This window comes from Schistocerca piceifrons, chromosome 6 (assembly GCF_021461385.2).
Source record: "Schistocerca piceifrons isolate TAMUIC-IGC-003096 chromosome 6, iqSchPice1.1, whole genome shotgun sequence".
NCBI classification, from domain to species: Eukaryota; Metazoa; Arthropoda; class Insecta; order Orthoptera; family Acrididae; genus Schistocerca; species Schistocerca piceifrons.
In genome coordinates, this window is record NC_060143.1 from 390,163,304 (window position 1) to 390,179,235 (window position 15,932).

At 44.4% G+C, this 15,932-nt stretch overlaps 1 protein-coding gene across 2 annotated transcripts in view; it reads left to right on the forward strand.

The window, feature by feature from the left end:
- The window catches only part of LOC124802514 (UDP-glucose 4-epimerase), a 110,902-nt gene that overhangs the window by 47,599 nt on the left and 47,371 nt on the right, over positions 1-15,932 (forward strand). For both annotated transcript variants that reach the window (XM_047263351.1, XM_047263352.1), the window contains exon 4: positions 14,360-14,539. In XM_047263351.1, coding sequence (XP_047119307.1) covers positions 14,360-14,539 — 180 coding nt within the window. The remainder of the gene's footprint in view (positions 1-14,359; positions 14,540-15,932) is intronic.

Genomic DNA, 15,932 nt, shown 5'->3' on the forward strand with positions numbered 1-15,932 from the left:
GCTCCATGGTTGCTGGTCACACTGGTTATGCTTATACGTATGTGAGACACACGGAACCTCATTCCTTGCCAGATGGCTGTAGTGTTTTTACTGCAGAATTGGTTGCCGTCTTGCGCACACTGGACCATGTCCACTTTTGCTCGGGACTGTCCTTCACTATCTGTAGGACTCCTGCCATGTTGGGATACCTGGTAATGAACTTGTCGATCGACTGGCTAAATTGGCTACTAACGAGCCATCTCTTGCTGTTGGCATTCCAGAAATGGACCTTCGCTCGGTGTTATGTCGTCAGGTTCTGGGACTTTGGAATGCAGAATGGCACACATTTTCTTTCCTAAACAAGCTCATGGCGATAAAGGATTTTACAACTATGTGGCAGTCCTCCTTATGGGCCTCTCGGAAAGCCTCTGTCATCCTTTGATGGCTCCGCAACGGCCATACTTGGCTGACTCATGGTTATCTCCTCCGTCGTGAGGACCCCCCTCTCTGTCGTTTTGGATCAATGTTCTGTGGTTCATCTCTTACTGGAATATCCCGACTTTGCCACCCTGCGACGGACTTTTAGCTTCCCAGACTTGCTACCCCTGGTGTTAGCTGACAATGCCTCAATGGCTGATCTAGTTTTACGATTTCTTTGTGATGGGGGTTTTTATCACTTTATTTAAGTGTGGGACCTTCAACCTTATCAGTTGGTGGAGGGGCTGTCAGGCCGTCTTGCTCCCCCCTTCCCCTGATTGGACTGGCTTCGACTGGATTTGGTGGTTCACCCCAGCCTTCCCACTCCTTTCTTTATGGGGTCTGTTTTATCTTGAATGTCTATCTTATTTACCTGTGCTTCTTCCTTCACGCTTCTGTCATTAGTCACTTTCTTTCCCTCCTCTCTTCTTCCATATTCTTCCTTCCATCTGTGTCAATAATTTGTAATTTTATGGCCATTGTAGTTCCCTCTTATAGTGTGAGGTTTTATCGGTTTTAGTTATTCCAAGGTCGGTGGGACTGATGACCGTGTAGTTTGGTCTCTTTCTCCAGTCCAACCAACCGGTAGCACAACTGACCCGAGGGGAAAATGGCAATGAAAACTTAGAGTAGAATGACTCCAGTTGCTGATTTGCTCTTGTGACGCTGCCTGTTGCTGCTGAGGCCACAACCAACGCTGCCCCATGTGACGCTGAGTCGAGTGTTGCACTGCTGCAACAGCTGCCCCTTTGTCCTAAACAATTGCAGCTTGCCTAACAGGTTTGACTGAGCAACTTCCGGTACCTCCCCCTACTCAGCAATCTGATCACTTGTGACTCGTGACACCTCAAAGGACTGTGCTATATTGAGCACATCTGTAAGTGTCGGATGCTCACACTGAAGTTCTTTTTCGTGGACTTCCCAATCCAGGACCAGACGAATAATAATGTCACACACACCATTTGATCAGCACAGGATACGTGATGGGTACTAGTGACAAAGTTACAATGACAGCTCAACCCATGTAATTCAGCTGTCCAGACATTATAAGAGTGGGCATTTCTGACAACAGTAAAATTCTATGTCCATCACAATGACCTGTGTATTGTCACAGTAATAAATTGAAAAAAGCTTGCATGTTTCATCAAATGATAAGGTGGCCGGTTGTTGCTAAGATGCAAGTTGGCACAACTGATACACATGCAGTGAAAGCCAGGAAAGTAAGAAAGCCCTACACAGGTTGGCATCTCCCATGCTGAAAACTTGGAAATGTTGGTGTAACAGTGTCTCGTAGGAGTCCCAGTCTTCGACCAATTCATCATGTGCGGGAAGGGGCAACAGTTGCACAGACGAAAGACAAACGTGCCGCGAGTGTGCAGATGCCACTTGATTGGGAGCAATGGTCAGAACCTGCTGTTGATCTGTGAAAGCTTCTTGCTGGGCAACGATACGTTGGAGTGTTTCTTCCATCAAGATGTTTGTCGGGTGACTTAGCACAGACACTAACCACAGAAGAAACATAATCTTCTCTCGTCGCCAAGTTTGTTATAGCGAGGAAAAACATGATTTATGGAACTTAGTACTTCATACAGCCAACTTAAGATACAGTTAAGCACAGGTTGTGCATAGCGCTGAACACATTGAATGGACAACAGCTATACAGGGTACAGAACAGGCCAAGCACTCATTTGCGATCCCTTAAATAATACTGTTTCTTTGGTGACTCATCAAAGCACACCAGGGGGCTGACCTAGGTGGCCTCCAAGTGCACATGTGAACTGTATGGACACATCATTTCTGAAATTGTGCACATCGTGAGTGGAGGTACATCAAAAACCAGCAGAAAGGTATACATGTTTAGTAAACTAGATAAAAAAGCAATGGTATCATATTGCAAAGTGGAATTTGAAACTTTTAGCACAAAGCAAGAGCATGTAGAGGAACTATGGCTCAAGTTTAACCCTTCGTTTCCTGACATAAGAAAATTTTTACTTTTTAACATTTTCTTTGCAGAATTTATGCTATTGTGGCCTCAAATGACGGTAGGATTTTTTGTAAAATTTTATTTTATTTTTTGCAACTTTTTTCTCTCCTGGTACTCAGAAGTACCGTCAGACTCCATGGACAGAATCACAACATGCGCAGAAAAATGCTCCAATTTTTATAACTTGTACTTTATTCCACATAAATATTAAATATTTTTACATTAGAAAATTAACAGAAATATGATATTTCTGAATTTTTTTTTTAAATTTCGCATAAATTTATTCTAGAGCAACTTCACAATACATGGTAACTTGGCTATACATTTTTGACAGTATATACATATCACATATTTAGTGATACCTCATGAAATTGTAGGAAACAGTTCTTTTTCTCATTGCAGCACAAATACACTTTACATGTACTACATTGTGAATGTGGTCTCGACTGAATTTTATTTTTTGCACACATTTCGCATCGTCCTCTTTTACAACTGAACACTACAAAATGGTTTCCTCGGTTGCCAAGACGTACATCCTTCGGAACAGAAAAGTTATCCTTCCTTCTCTTTGGGAGAGTTATTTCATCTTTACCAGAGTTTCTCTTTTTGAGATTTGGCACTTGCTGTTCATTCATTAGCCCTAGTGCCACAGCACGCCTGAATTCCAGCAGTGGCAGTGCCCCATGTAGATCACTGAAAATGACGTAAGCATTGACAAAAGCAATTTCTGTTGCTCCCCAGAAGAGACGGTGCCACCATTTCTTTGATCGCTTGTCAAGACCATAAGTTGAACGTAATCTGTCTGCATGATCCACACCACCCATCTTTTTATTGTAATCACATACAATAACTGGACATGGTATAGTCACACTAGTTCAATCTTTCTGTTTTCTTGTCACTACGCTCTGTTCGGTGCAATGGAAGTTTGACGCAAAATACACTACTTTATTTTCCTTCCATTGAAATACTGTTAGTTCTAGAGATGACACTCTGTGATTTGATTTAGACATTTTTCTTTAGGTAAATTCCCTGGCAAGCCTTTCCTGTTTTTTCTAATTGTTCCACAGGCAAATGTATTTACGGATTTCTGTGTGAGAAAAAGTGGACAGAACAACTAGTGAGAGGTAATGCGTTGCTGCTACATTAAAGTGTTCGCACAACCTGACGGTACTAATAAGTCCGCCTTATATTTTCCACTTTATCTCATTCACTTGTAACGTAATGCTTCAAACTGTTATAAAAAAACAAAGAAGATAAGTATGTACAATGGAAAACTCAACGGAAGTTTCAATAAATTGCCCACAAATTCAGGCAACACCATGGAAACAAGCACATACAATCTTCTGTTTTCACAGCAGCGCGCGAAAAACAATTTCAAGCTCTGACCGCCAGAGAGGTCTATGTATTGCACAATAACAACTATGAAACAGTAGAGCAGAGTTACTGTTAAGCACCGACAGGCTCTCAGATCACGAAACTGCACCACGAGAAAATAATGAGAGTCAAAACTTACTGGTACTTTTAAGTACCGTCAGGCAACAAAGGGTTAAAAGAATAATTGACGGTGCACTGGAGAAATGCGTACCGAGTAGAACAGTCCATAATGGGAGGGACCTGCACATAGTATACAGTCACTGTAACTAAATTTCTAATGGTACTGAGATTACTGCACAATAGCTGTAAAACAAAGCATAGAGCTATAGATACAGAGATGCTGAATGAAACATGTTTGGCTGTCAAGAGAGCAATGCGTAAAGCCTTCAGTGAGTACCATAGCAGATTTTTATCAAATGATCTTTCACGAAATCCAAAAAAATTCTAGTCATATGTAAAGGCTACTAGCAGCACCAAAGTTAGTTCCCAGTCCCTGGTGAATGAGACCAGAACTGAAATTGAGGGTAGTAAAGCAAAAGCTGAAATGCTTCACTCCATTTTTGATATGTTTCTTTATGAAAACCCAGAGTATTGCCCCAGTTTAATCCTCATACCACTGAAAAGATGAGTGAAATAAGTATTAGTATCAGTGGTGCTGTGGAACAGTTGAAATTGTTAACAATGAACAAAGCCCCAGGTTCTGACGTAAACCCCATCAGAAACTATACTAAATTTGTGGGTGAGTTAGCCCCTCTTCTGACTGTAATCTTTTGTGATCCCTCTAATAAAAAAGCGTTCAGTTCTTAGAAAAAAGCACAGGACACATGTGTCTACAAGAAGGTTAGTAGAAGTGATCCACAAAACTACCGTCCAGTATCCTTGACACTGATTTATTGTAGAATGTTAGAACATATTCTGAACTCAAACATAATGAGGTATCTTGAACAGAATGACCTCTTCTGTGCCAACCAGCTAGGATTCCGAAAACCTCAGTCGTCTGAAACCCAACTTGCACATTTCTCATGTGACATACTGATTGCCTTAGTAGATCAAGGCAGTCGTGCAGACGCCGTATTTCTTGATTTCTGAAAAACATTTGACTCAGCACCACACCTAAACTTATTGTCAAAATAAAAATCATATGGGGTATCAAATGAAATTTGTGACTTGGATTGATAACTTTCTGGTACGAAGGATGCAGCATGTTATTTTGGTCAGAGAGTCATTGACAGATGTGGAAATATCTTGTGATGTACCCCATGGAAATGTGTTGGTACCCTTGCTGTTCATGTTGTGTATCAATGACCTTGCAGACAATATTAATAGTAACCTCAGACTTTTTGTAGATGATCCAGTTATCTATAATGAATTACACTCTGAAAGAAGCTGCATAAATATTCAGTCAAATCTAGGTAAGATTTCAAAGTGGTGCATAGATTGTCAACTCACTTTAAATGTTCATAAATGTAAAATTGTGCCCTTCAGTAAATGAAAAAAAAAAATGTAGTAGCCTACATCTATAATATCAGTGAGTTACGGTTGGAATTGGTCAACTCATACAAATTCCTGGGTGTAACCCTTTGAAGGAATATGATATAGAATGATCACATAGGCTCAGTCGTGGGTAAAGCAGGTGCTAGACTTCAGTTTATTGGTACAAAATTGGGAAACTGCAGTTGGTCCGCAAAGGAAGTTGCTTACAAATCACTTGTGCAGCCAGTTCTAGAATATTGCTCAAGTGTGTGCGACTGATACCAAATCAGTCAAACGGGGGATATTGAACGTATTCAGAGAAGGGCAGCACGAATGGTCACAGGTTTGTTTGACCCTTGGGAGAGTGTTGCTGAGATGTTGAAAGAACTCACCTGACAGACTCTTGAAGATAGATGTAAACTGTACTGAGAAAGTCTACTAACAAAGTTTCAAGAACCGGCTTTAAATGACCCCCCCCCGGGGTCCCACAGTCCTTTTGTGGGTACGTGTGTGGCGCGCATGGGCCCCCCCAAGCTACTGCAGTCTCCTTTCCTTTCCAGGCTGCATTACCATCCCAGTTTCTCTCCCTCCCTATCCTTTCTCCTTTGTCCCTGCCCCCTCTCTACCCTCTTAGTGGACTTCTTTTTGTCGACCTGGCTATCCTCCTGGCTTTCTTTTGGTCTGTGCTATTGTTTAGTTTGCTGTTTCCATTTCCTTTTTGGCGTTTTTGGTCCCCTTGGGGTTTGACCTCCATTTCCAAAATTTTCTGTTCAGTGTGAGCCATTTGGGGATGAACTCCCTGTCTAGCTTCCATGGTGCAGGTTCCTCTCCCCCTCCCCTCCCCTTTCCCTTTGCACCCTGGCCCCCCTCCTACTAGGTCACCAGCACGGTAACCAGTCCATGTGTTGGGGCTGTTATGTACCCACTTGGCTGAGCCCCCTGAAACCACAGGGATCACACTGCTAGTACCTGAGCTGTTAACATCTTGTGTATGCCCAGGAGTCGATGCTAATCACTTTGGGCCACCAGATCTCCCGGCAATGGTGCCGTGCCAGGCGGCCCTCGCTGTGGCTGGCTGGCACCCATGAGATGAGCCCCTGATCGGAGTGGGTGGCACTAGGGCGGATGCCTTGAGCATGAAGCAACAAAAGCTTCACCATTCTGGCCATTCAGTGGCTGTCTCTAAGAGAGATAGCATATGTGAGATTGCTTCTTCTGATCCTTCGGTATTCCCTTCCCTGGCCACCCCCTGGGAGGAGAGTCAAGCTTGCCGGCTTGGGTTGAAACCTTTCCTTCGGTACCTGGTTTGTACCAGGATGGATGGTGGAAGTTTTGCCATGACCAAGCCTTTATTTTTCATGGATACGATTGAAGATAAGTATGGCGAAGTGGAATCGATGAGTAAAATGCAGTTCGGTGCTTTGCTCATAAAGACATCGTCTGCTGCCCAATCTAACACCCTATGTTCTTGTGACCTCAGTGATCTCCCAGTCTCCGTCACGCCCCATCCAATCTATGAGCTCAGTACAGGGAATTATTTTCCACCAAGATCTTCTTCTCCAAACTGACGAGGAGTTCCATGCTAACCTTGAGCGGCGAGGGGTTCGTTCTATTCGCCGTGTGCAGCGAGGCCCTCCAAAGAATCGCACCGCTACGGGCGCCTTTATCCTGGCCTTTGAGGGGGATGTCCTCCCAGAGAAGGTCAAGGTAATGGTGTATCAGTGTGATGTAAAACCTTATATTCCACCACCAATGATATGCTTTAAATGCTTATGGTTTGGACATGTCTTCCCGCAACAGCAATGATCCTCTCTGCGGTAACAGTGGGCGCCCCTCCATGAAGGAAGTGCCTGTGCTCCCCCTCCCCCAGTGTGTGTAAATTGTCATGGACTGCATTCTCCACACTTGCCTGCATGCCCGGTGTTTGTGAAAGAAAGAAGGATTCAAGAGTACGAAACCTTAGATCAGCTCACCTACACCGAGGCTCATCAAAAGTATGACTGGCTCCATCCCGTGTCTATGACTTCTACTTTTGCTTCAGTTACATCCATTCCCCCTCCTACCCCCTCCTCTTCCAGTTCCATCCCATTCGCCCCATACCTTCAGCCGCCTCCTCCTCACTCTCCCACTCCACCTCCCCGTCAGTACCCATACCCACCCCTTTGGGTGCTGCTCCCCCTCCCCTACTGGAGAAGTGCTCCCCTTCTTCGGCCGCCGCCGGTACTGGAGCTTTCTCCCGGGACTCCTCTTCCCGTCACCCGCCTGAAAGGCAATCTGCTGCTCCGCATCGGCAGCACGATCCACAGCCAGTGGGTGCCAAGGTTGCCAGGTTTAATTCTGTGCCCACCCTCACTGAAGTCTTCCCTTTTCTTCCTTCCCAAGAGAAGAAGGAGAAACACAAGAACAAGGGCAAGGGCCATCTGGTATCCCCTGAGGTGCAGCCTTCCCCTCCTCCAGTCAATGAACCAGTAGAGTCTGACCCCATGTATATGGATATTACCCCATCCTTATCGGTAACAAATGGCGACTCGGTGGCATGACTGACTCCGGTCCGTTCGCTTCCCATTTGGACTCTGGCTTGAGAACCCTCCAGTGGAATTGTAAGGGATATTTGCGTCACCTTCCAGAGTTGCAGCCCCTTCTTTCCTTCTACTCTGCTGCTTGCATTGCACTCCAGGAAACCCATTTTGTCAATTCTTACTCAGCTGCCATTTGTGAGTTCCACGCTTTCTGTCGGAACCAAATTGCCCCCCTGCAGCCTTCTGGTGGTATTTGCACCTTGGTCCGCAAGGACATTGTTACCACTCTGGAAGCCATTGCTGTCAGGGTCCATCTGGCCACTCCAATCACAATCTGTAATTTCTGCCTTCCATCTAACAGACTGCACACATCCCTTGCCCTCACCACCTTTCTTCAACAACTCCCTTCTCCCTTCCTGCTACTAGGTGACTTTAATGCCCACAACCCTCTTTGGGTTAGTCATACGACTATTGCTCTGGGCAGGACAGTTGAAGCTGTTCTGGCAGGGCTTGACCTCTTTTTACTAAACACAAGTGCTCCCATACAATTTAGTGTGGCGCACAGCATTTTCTCTACCATTGACCTCTCCATCTGCAGTTCTGGCCTTTTTCCCTCCATTCAGTGGGGTGTCCACGATGACTTATGTGACAATGACCATTACCTGATTGTTTTGACCTTCCTTCAGTGTCTCTCGCTCCGTCACCCTCCCAGGTGTGCCATTCTAAGGCTGATTGTGGTGCCTTCTCCTCTGCTCTCATTCCCCCTATACTGCCACACGACAGTGTTGATGAATCTACACAGACTTTGACTGCCACCATCCTTTCAGCAGCTGTTTCAGCAATCCCTTCCTCCTCAGGTTGCCCCCATCGGGAGATGGTCCCTTGGTGAACTCCGGAAATTGCTGCAGCCATAAAGGAGGTCTTTAAACAACTCCGCACCCGGACCTGCTACCTAAAAAATTTCAGGAACGGATTTGATGGGATCGATATGTAGCTGGTACCATAGGACCACACATCCCCTCTTCACAAATCTGGGCAAAACTCAGGCGAATTTTTGGCCACCGTCCTCCCACCGGGTTGCAGGAATTTCTGTACATTGTGTTGTCCTTACCAATCCGGCATTTTGCAGAAAATTTCGCTCAACACTTTGCTCAAGCTTCGCCATCAGCTCAGTATATGCCCACATTCCTTCTCTAGAAAGAGCACTCAGAATGACTGCCTTTGTCTTTTGCTTCTCGCTGCTTGGAGCCTTATAATGCCCCATTCAGTGAGTGGGAATTCGCCAGCACCCTCGCCTTTTGTCCAGACATGGCTCCTGGACCGGATCGGATACATAACCAAATGCTCCAATGCTTATCGGTGGCTGGCCACCATTGTATACTGACCCTCTTCAACCGTCTGTGGAGTGAGGGACTCTTCCCTACCCAGTGGCAGGAAAGCATTGTTATTCCATTGTTGAAGCCTGGGAAGCCACCTCTTCAGTTGGATAGCTACCATCCAAGTAGCCTTACCAACACCCTCTGCAAGCTCCTTGAATGCCTGCAGAGTCTGGTGGCTGTTTTGGATCCTTGAGTCCCACAACCTTTTGTCATTTACTCAAGGTGGTTTTCGCCGTGGCCGCCATATGGTGGATAACTGGAGTCTGCTATCTGGCCGGCTTTTGCCCATTGGCAACACCTCCTTGCAGTCTTCTTTGATCTGCATAAAGCCTAGACACCACCTGGTGCCACCATATCCTCTCCACCCTCCAAGAATGGGCCCTTCTCTTTTCGGGTCCAAGTTGACTCCTCCTACAGCACTCCCTATCGGCAAGAAAATGGGGTTCCACAGGTTTCAGTGCTGAGCATCCCTATCATTCTCAGAGCCATTATTGGTCTGGTGATGCCTGTTGGGCCGACAGTGTCCCTATCTTTGTATGCTGACAATTTTTATATCTATGTCGCTTCCTCTGTAATGGGCCGTGCAGAAAGCCGTTTACAGTGGGCAATCTGCCGGGCACACCCATGGGCTTTCTTCCATGGCTTTCAGTTTTCAGCGGCCAAGTTGTGTGTCATGCATTTCTGCTGTCACCGTACAGACCATCCCCATCCGGACTTGTTCCTCGATGGCCAGCCCCTCAAGGTGGTGGACTCCCATCTCTTCTTGGGTCTGGTCTTCGCTGCCCGGTTGACATGGCTCCTTCATCTTCGCCAGCTGAAGAGGACGTGGTGGTCCCATCTCAATGTTCTTAGGTGTCTGTTCAATACCACCTGGGGTGCAAACCGCTCTGTTCTCCTGCGATTGTATCAAACGCTAGTCCAGTCTCTCGTTTAGACTATGGAAGTCCTGTCTATTGTTCTGTGTCGCCGTCGACATTGCAGATACTAGAGCCCATCCACCACTGTGGGGTCCAACTTGCGACTGGTGCCTTCCGGACTAGCCCCGTGCTTAGCCTTCTTGCAGAGGCGGCGATTCCACCACTGTGAGTTTTGCGCCAACAACAGCTGATATCTTATGCGCTCGACGTTCGCTGCACCCCCAAAGCACCCTAATTATGGTCTCCTTTATCCAGACATGGAGATCCCCCTGCCGCAGCGGCAGCCACGATCTGGTCTTTCCATGGTTGTCTGCATTCAATCACTCTTTTCTGAGCTCCAGCAATTCCTTTTACCACCTCTTTTCTCCACTCACACACGTACCCCTCCGTGGTGCGTCCCTTGGCCACAGCTGTGTCTTGGTCGCTCGATTGATTCAAAGGGTTCTGTCCCTACGATTGCTCTTCACCGCCAGTTCTACTGTCTCCCCAGTTCCTTTCAGGGTTCAGAAGTGATCTATACTGATGGCAGCATGGTTGTTGGCCGCACTGGTTTTGCTTACATCTATGCACGACGCACGGAACTTCATTCATTGCCAGGTGGCTGTAGTGTTTTTACTGCAGAATTGGTAGCCATCTTGTGTGCACTGGGCCATTTCCACTCCTGCTCAGTACTATCCTTCACTATCTGTAGTGACTCATTGAGTGATTTGAACGCTATTGGCCAGTGCCCCCCTCGCCACCTGTTGGTCATCGCTACCCAGGACTCCCTTTCTCTCCTTGCTCAACGTGGGTGCTCAGTGGTTTTCATTTGGACCCCAGGCCATGTTGGGATTCTTGGCATTGAACTTGCTGATCAACTGGCTAAATTGGCTACTACTAGGCCATCTCTTGCTATTGACATTCCGGAAATAGACCTTCGCTCGGCATTACGTCATCAGGTTTTGGGCCTATGCAGAACGGCGTACTCTTTCTTCGCCGAACGAGCTCAGGGTGATTAAGGAATATACAACTCTGTGGTGGTCCTCCTTACAGACCTCTCATAAGATTCTGTCATCCTGAGCCAGCTCCACATCGGCCATACTTGGCTGACTCACGGTTACCTCCTACATTGCGAGGACCCCCCTCTCTGTCGTTGTGGATCGATGTTGACTGTGGCCCACATCTTCTTGGGCTGTCCCAAATTAGCTGCCCTACGATGGACTTTTAGCTTTCCAGACTCGCTACCCCTGGTGTTGGCTGAGACTGCCTCAGCAGCGGATCTCATTTTACATTTTATTCATGATGAGGGTTTTTATCACTTTAAGGGTAGGACCTTCCACCTTATCAGTGAGTGGGGGGGATGACAGGCCCTCTTACTCCCCACTTCTCTCCGATCATATTGGCTTCAACTGGGCTTGGTGGTTCACCCTAGTCCTCTGCCTTCCCACTCCTTTCCTTATGGTGTCTTTTATGTCTTAAGCATCTCTCTTGTCTCCTGTTCTTCTTCCTTCATGTCCCTGTCATTAGTCACTTTCTTTCCCTCACCTTTTCTTCTGCCCTTTTCCTTCCTTCCCTGTTAATAGTTTATCATTTTATGGACATTGTAGTTCCCTCTTCTAATATGGTATTTTATCGGCTTTAGTTACTCCAAGGTTGGAGGGACTGATGACTGCTTAGTTTGGTCCCTTCTCCACTCAACCAACCAACCAGCTTTAAATGATTACTCAAGGAATACATGCAAACCCTTATACATCCCTCACATAGGAATCATGATAAGATTAGAATACTACAAATCCTTATACATCCCTCGCATAGAAATCATGATAAGATTAGAATAATTACAGCATCCATAGAGGTATTCAAGCAATCATTCTTCTCATGCTTCATACATTAATGGAATGGGAAGAAGCCCTCTAATAACTGGTACAATGGGGTGTACCCTCTGCCAAGCATTTCACTGTGGTTTTTAGAGTATAGATGAAGATGTAGACTAGACAGATTTTAATGCACAATAGAGAAGGTATTATCAATGTTATGAATGTGAAAACATCAATCTTGTTTTACCACTCTCAACAGCTAGGTACAGGTTATTTTTTTCTTTATGCACATCTATGGCAAAGTACCTTTCAAATTATGTAAGTTTCATTGGCCTCCTTGTATAATTAATATTAAAAAATCAGTACTTTAATTTTTGTGTTTTTTGTATTAATATTATGATTGATTGACTAGTTTTATATGTTTTCACACCAGTCTTTGCAATAAGCATATCTATATAGTTTAATGGTGACAAGAGCCCTTGTGTTGTCCTCCCTCCCTCCCTCCCTCCCTCCTTCCCTCCCTCCTTCCCTCTCCGTCTCTTTGTTTGTTTGTTTCTTTCTTTCAACTTCTTCATCCTTCCTGTGTGTGGGATAGGAATTTGTACTAGGATTTTGTACAGGGCTATTTCAAATGATTGAAGCAATTTCATAAATTCACTGTAGCTCCATTCATTAACATATGGTCACAACACACTACAGATACATAGAAAAACTCAAAGTTTTGTTCGGCTGAAGCCGCACTTCAGGTTTCTGCCGCCAGAGCGCTCGAGAGCGCAGTGAGACAAAATGGCAGTCATAACAGTGCAACGACACTTCAGGACGAAGTTCAACAAAGATCCACCAACTGCTAACTCCATTCGGCGATGGTATGCGCAGTTTAAAGCTTCTGGATGTCTCTGTAAGGGGAAATCAACGGGTCGACCTGCAGTGAGCGAAGAAACGGTTGAACGCATGCGGGCAAGTTTCACGCGTAGCCGCGGAAGTCGACGAATAAAGCAAGCAGGGAGCTAAACGTACCACAGCCGACGGTTTGGAAAATCTTACGGAAAAGGCTAAAGCAGAAGCATTTCTTAAACAGGAGACTGGAAAACTGATGGATCGGTCGTGGTGGAGATCATGATCAACAATTCATGTCATGGCCTCCACGCTCTCCCGACTTAACCCCATACGATTTCTTTCTGTGGGGTTATGTGAAAGATTCAGTGTTTAAACCTCCTCTACCAAGAAACGTGCCAGAACTGCGAGCTCGCATCAACGATGCTTTCGAACTCATTGATGGGGACATGCTGCGCCGAGTGTGGGAGGAACTTGATTATTGGCTTGATGTCTGCCGAATCACTAAAGGGGCACATATCGAACATTTGTGAATGCCTAAAAAAACTTTTTGAGTTTTTGTATGTGTGTGCAAAGCATTGTGAAAATATCTCAAATTATAAAGCTATTGTAGAGCTGTGAAATCGCTTCAATCATTTGTAATAACCCTGTATATCCCTTACATTTATAAGGAACAGCACTCCAGACAATAAGAAGGGATGAACTGTAACTGGAATTCAAACTTACATTTATTGCATTATTGATAATGTATAAATCAAGAGTAGAAAAGTCCTCGTGAATGTTTTGTGCTCTTGCCTTCGTCTGTCCACAATATCTAATCCCCTCAGAATTTAATTTGAACTGCATTCCAGTACCCTTTTTTCGCTTTCTTGATGTTCAGTTTATAACTTCTTTTCATAACACTATCCATTCTGTTCAGCTGTTCTTCCAAGCCATTTGCCATCTCTGACAGAATTTGTGTGTCGTCAGCAAATGTCAAAGTTTTCTCCATGAAGTTCATTTTCCTTTCCAAATTACTTATTATACAAACAGAATTGGGAATCAGTTACAACCCTATCTCAATCCCTTCACAACCACTGTTTTCTTTTAACATCCTTCAGCGTCTGTAGATTTGGCCTGCTTCAATCTATCTTCCAAAATAAGTCACACAAACCGATATCCCTTGTGGCTGGCTTCTACCAGTCTTCCCATTCTTTTGAATATATGTATCAGTATTTTGAAACCTGGATTTTCCATTGTTTGACTTATTCAACTGTTGATTCAGTAATATTCACACCTGCCAGCACCTGTTTTCTTTGGAATTGGAATTATTACATTAATCTTGAAATCTGAGTGTATTTTACCTGTCTCGTGCATTTTCCATGCGAGGTGGAATATATTTGTCAAGGCCCGTTCTCCTAAAGAACTTCATAATTCTGAGGGAATGTCATCTACTCCATCTTTGCATGATATATTGTCAGTATTGTTTCTTGCTTTTTCTGTAACAGATCTTTTTTTGCTTTCTGAAGCATGTGCAGACTATGAATTAGTGGTAGTGGTGGTGGTGGTGGTGGTGGTGGTGTGTGTGTGTGTGTGTGTGTTTTACTAAATAAATCTAATTTACTTGTCAACTTTGATTGGTTACCAGGTAATGAAATCTCATGGTGTGAAGAAACTAGTTTATTCATCATCTGCAACAGTTTATGGAACTCCTCAGAGTTTGCCCTTAACAGAAGATCATCCCACTGGTCAAGGCTGCACCAATCCATATGGAAAAAGTAAATACTTCGTGGAAGAAATACTCAAGGACTTAGTTATATCGGATAAGGTATCTATAAAATTATGTAAAATAGTTGTCATGGATAACACAAATTTATGATTCAGAAGACTTGCTTGCCCTCTTAAACATGTTGAACTTTTTTTGGAGTGCACTGGTGGTGTAATGAAACATATTTTGCTCCCCTTTGATACCGGTGCCTCCAAACTCGAGGAAAGGAAGGTGAGCATTGATCATATGCTTTGTCTCATCATGAAGTGTGTGATGTGTAATCTATCCTCAGTCTTTCCACTGTCACCATATTTTCTTGTTGCTTTATTCCTTTGTACTACTGAGCGAGGTGCCACAATGATTAGCACGCTGGGTTCGCATTCAGGAGGACAACGGTTCAAACCTGCGTGCGGCCATCCTGATTTATTTTTTCTGTGATTTACCTAAATCACTTCAGGCAAATGCCAGGATGGTTACTTTGAAACGGCATGGTCAACTTCCTCCCCATCCTTCTCTAATCCGATGGGACCGATGACCTTGCTGTTTGATCCCCTCCCCCAGGTCCTTCCTCTCTATAATTGTATGCCTTCCCTGTTTTAACATATACTTACTGATTCTTTTTGTGTTTATTTCTCTCCCCCTGCCCATCCATCTGCTCCACCACTTGTGATAGCCTACATTTCTGGTATATGTTTCCCGCATTTATGTCTGCATCAAGCAATTTTTGATTTTGACTTGCGATCGACTGCTACTCACCACATAGATGAGGTGTTGAGCAGTGGGCAAGCACTATGTGAAAACAGACTGTACGATATTATTAGCTATGTGACCCTTGCATCAGAAGAAGTAGCAATCTCAGCTGGAGTGGGCAGTTCATTTCTCACATAATGAACTATGATGTGACATCAAGTAAAAATACCTTTCTTCCAACAAACTCCATTCCAGTTTTAACAACACATTTACAAATAGTACACAAGATTATGTATTTTGTAGAGATCTTAAACGTGGTTCATCTATTAAACTGCATACGTTTGTAGTGTGCAAGTGTAAATGAGAAAACCATCAAACACGGCAGCTTTGCATATCATCATTGTTTCAGCTCAATTTCTCTCTGCCAGCTAATGACAGCACAGCGTACATGATACTGCACAAATATGACAGTCATCAAATATGATGGACCAAAGAAACTGTCTCTTTGTGACATACAGACAGAAGAATTTAAATTACACTGCACAAGTAGTAAGATTGATCGCTTCTTAAGAAATTATGACCGTTGTTTTTGCCAACTCATAATCATAACCTTTCAGAATGACCTAGACCTTGGGCTTTGTAAAAATAATATTAAATAAATATTGGAAGAAACACAGTCGATGGTCTATTTTACTTCCTAAAAAACGTGTGTATGACGTCATGTACCCTGTGCTGTGATTTGCTAGTGAACCAAACTGAGTAG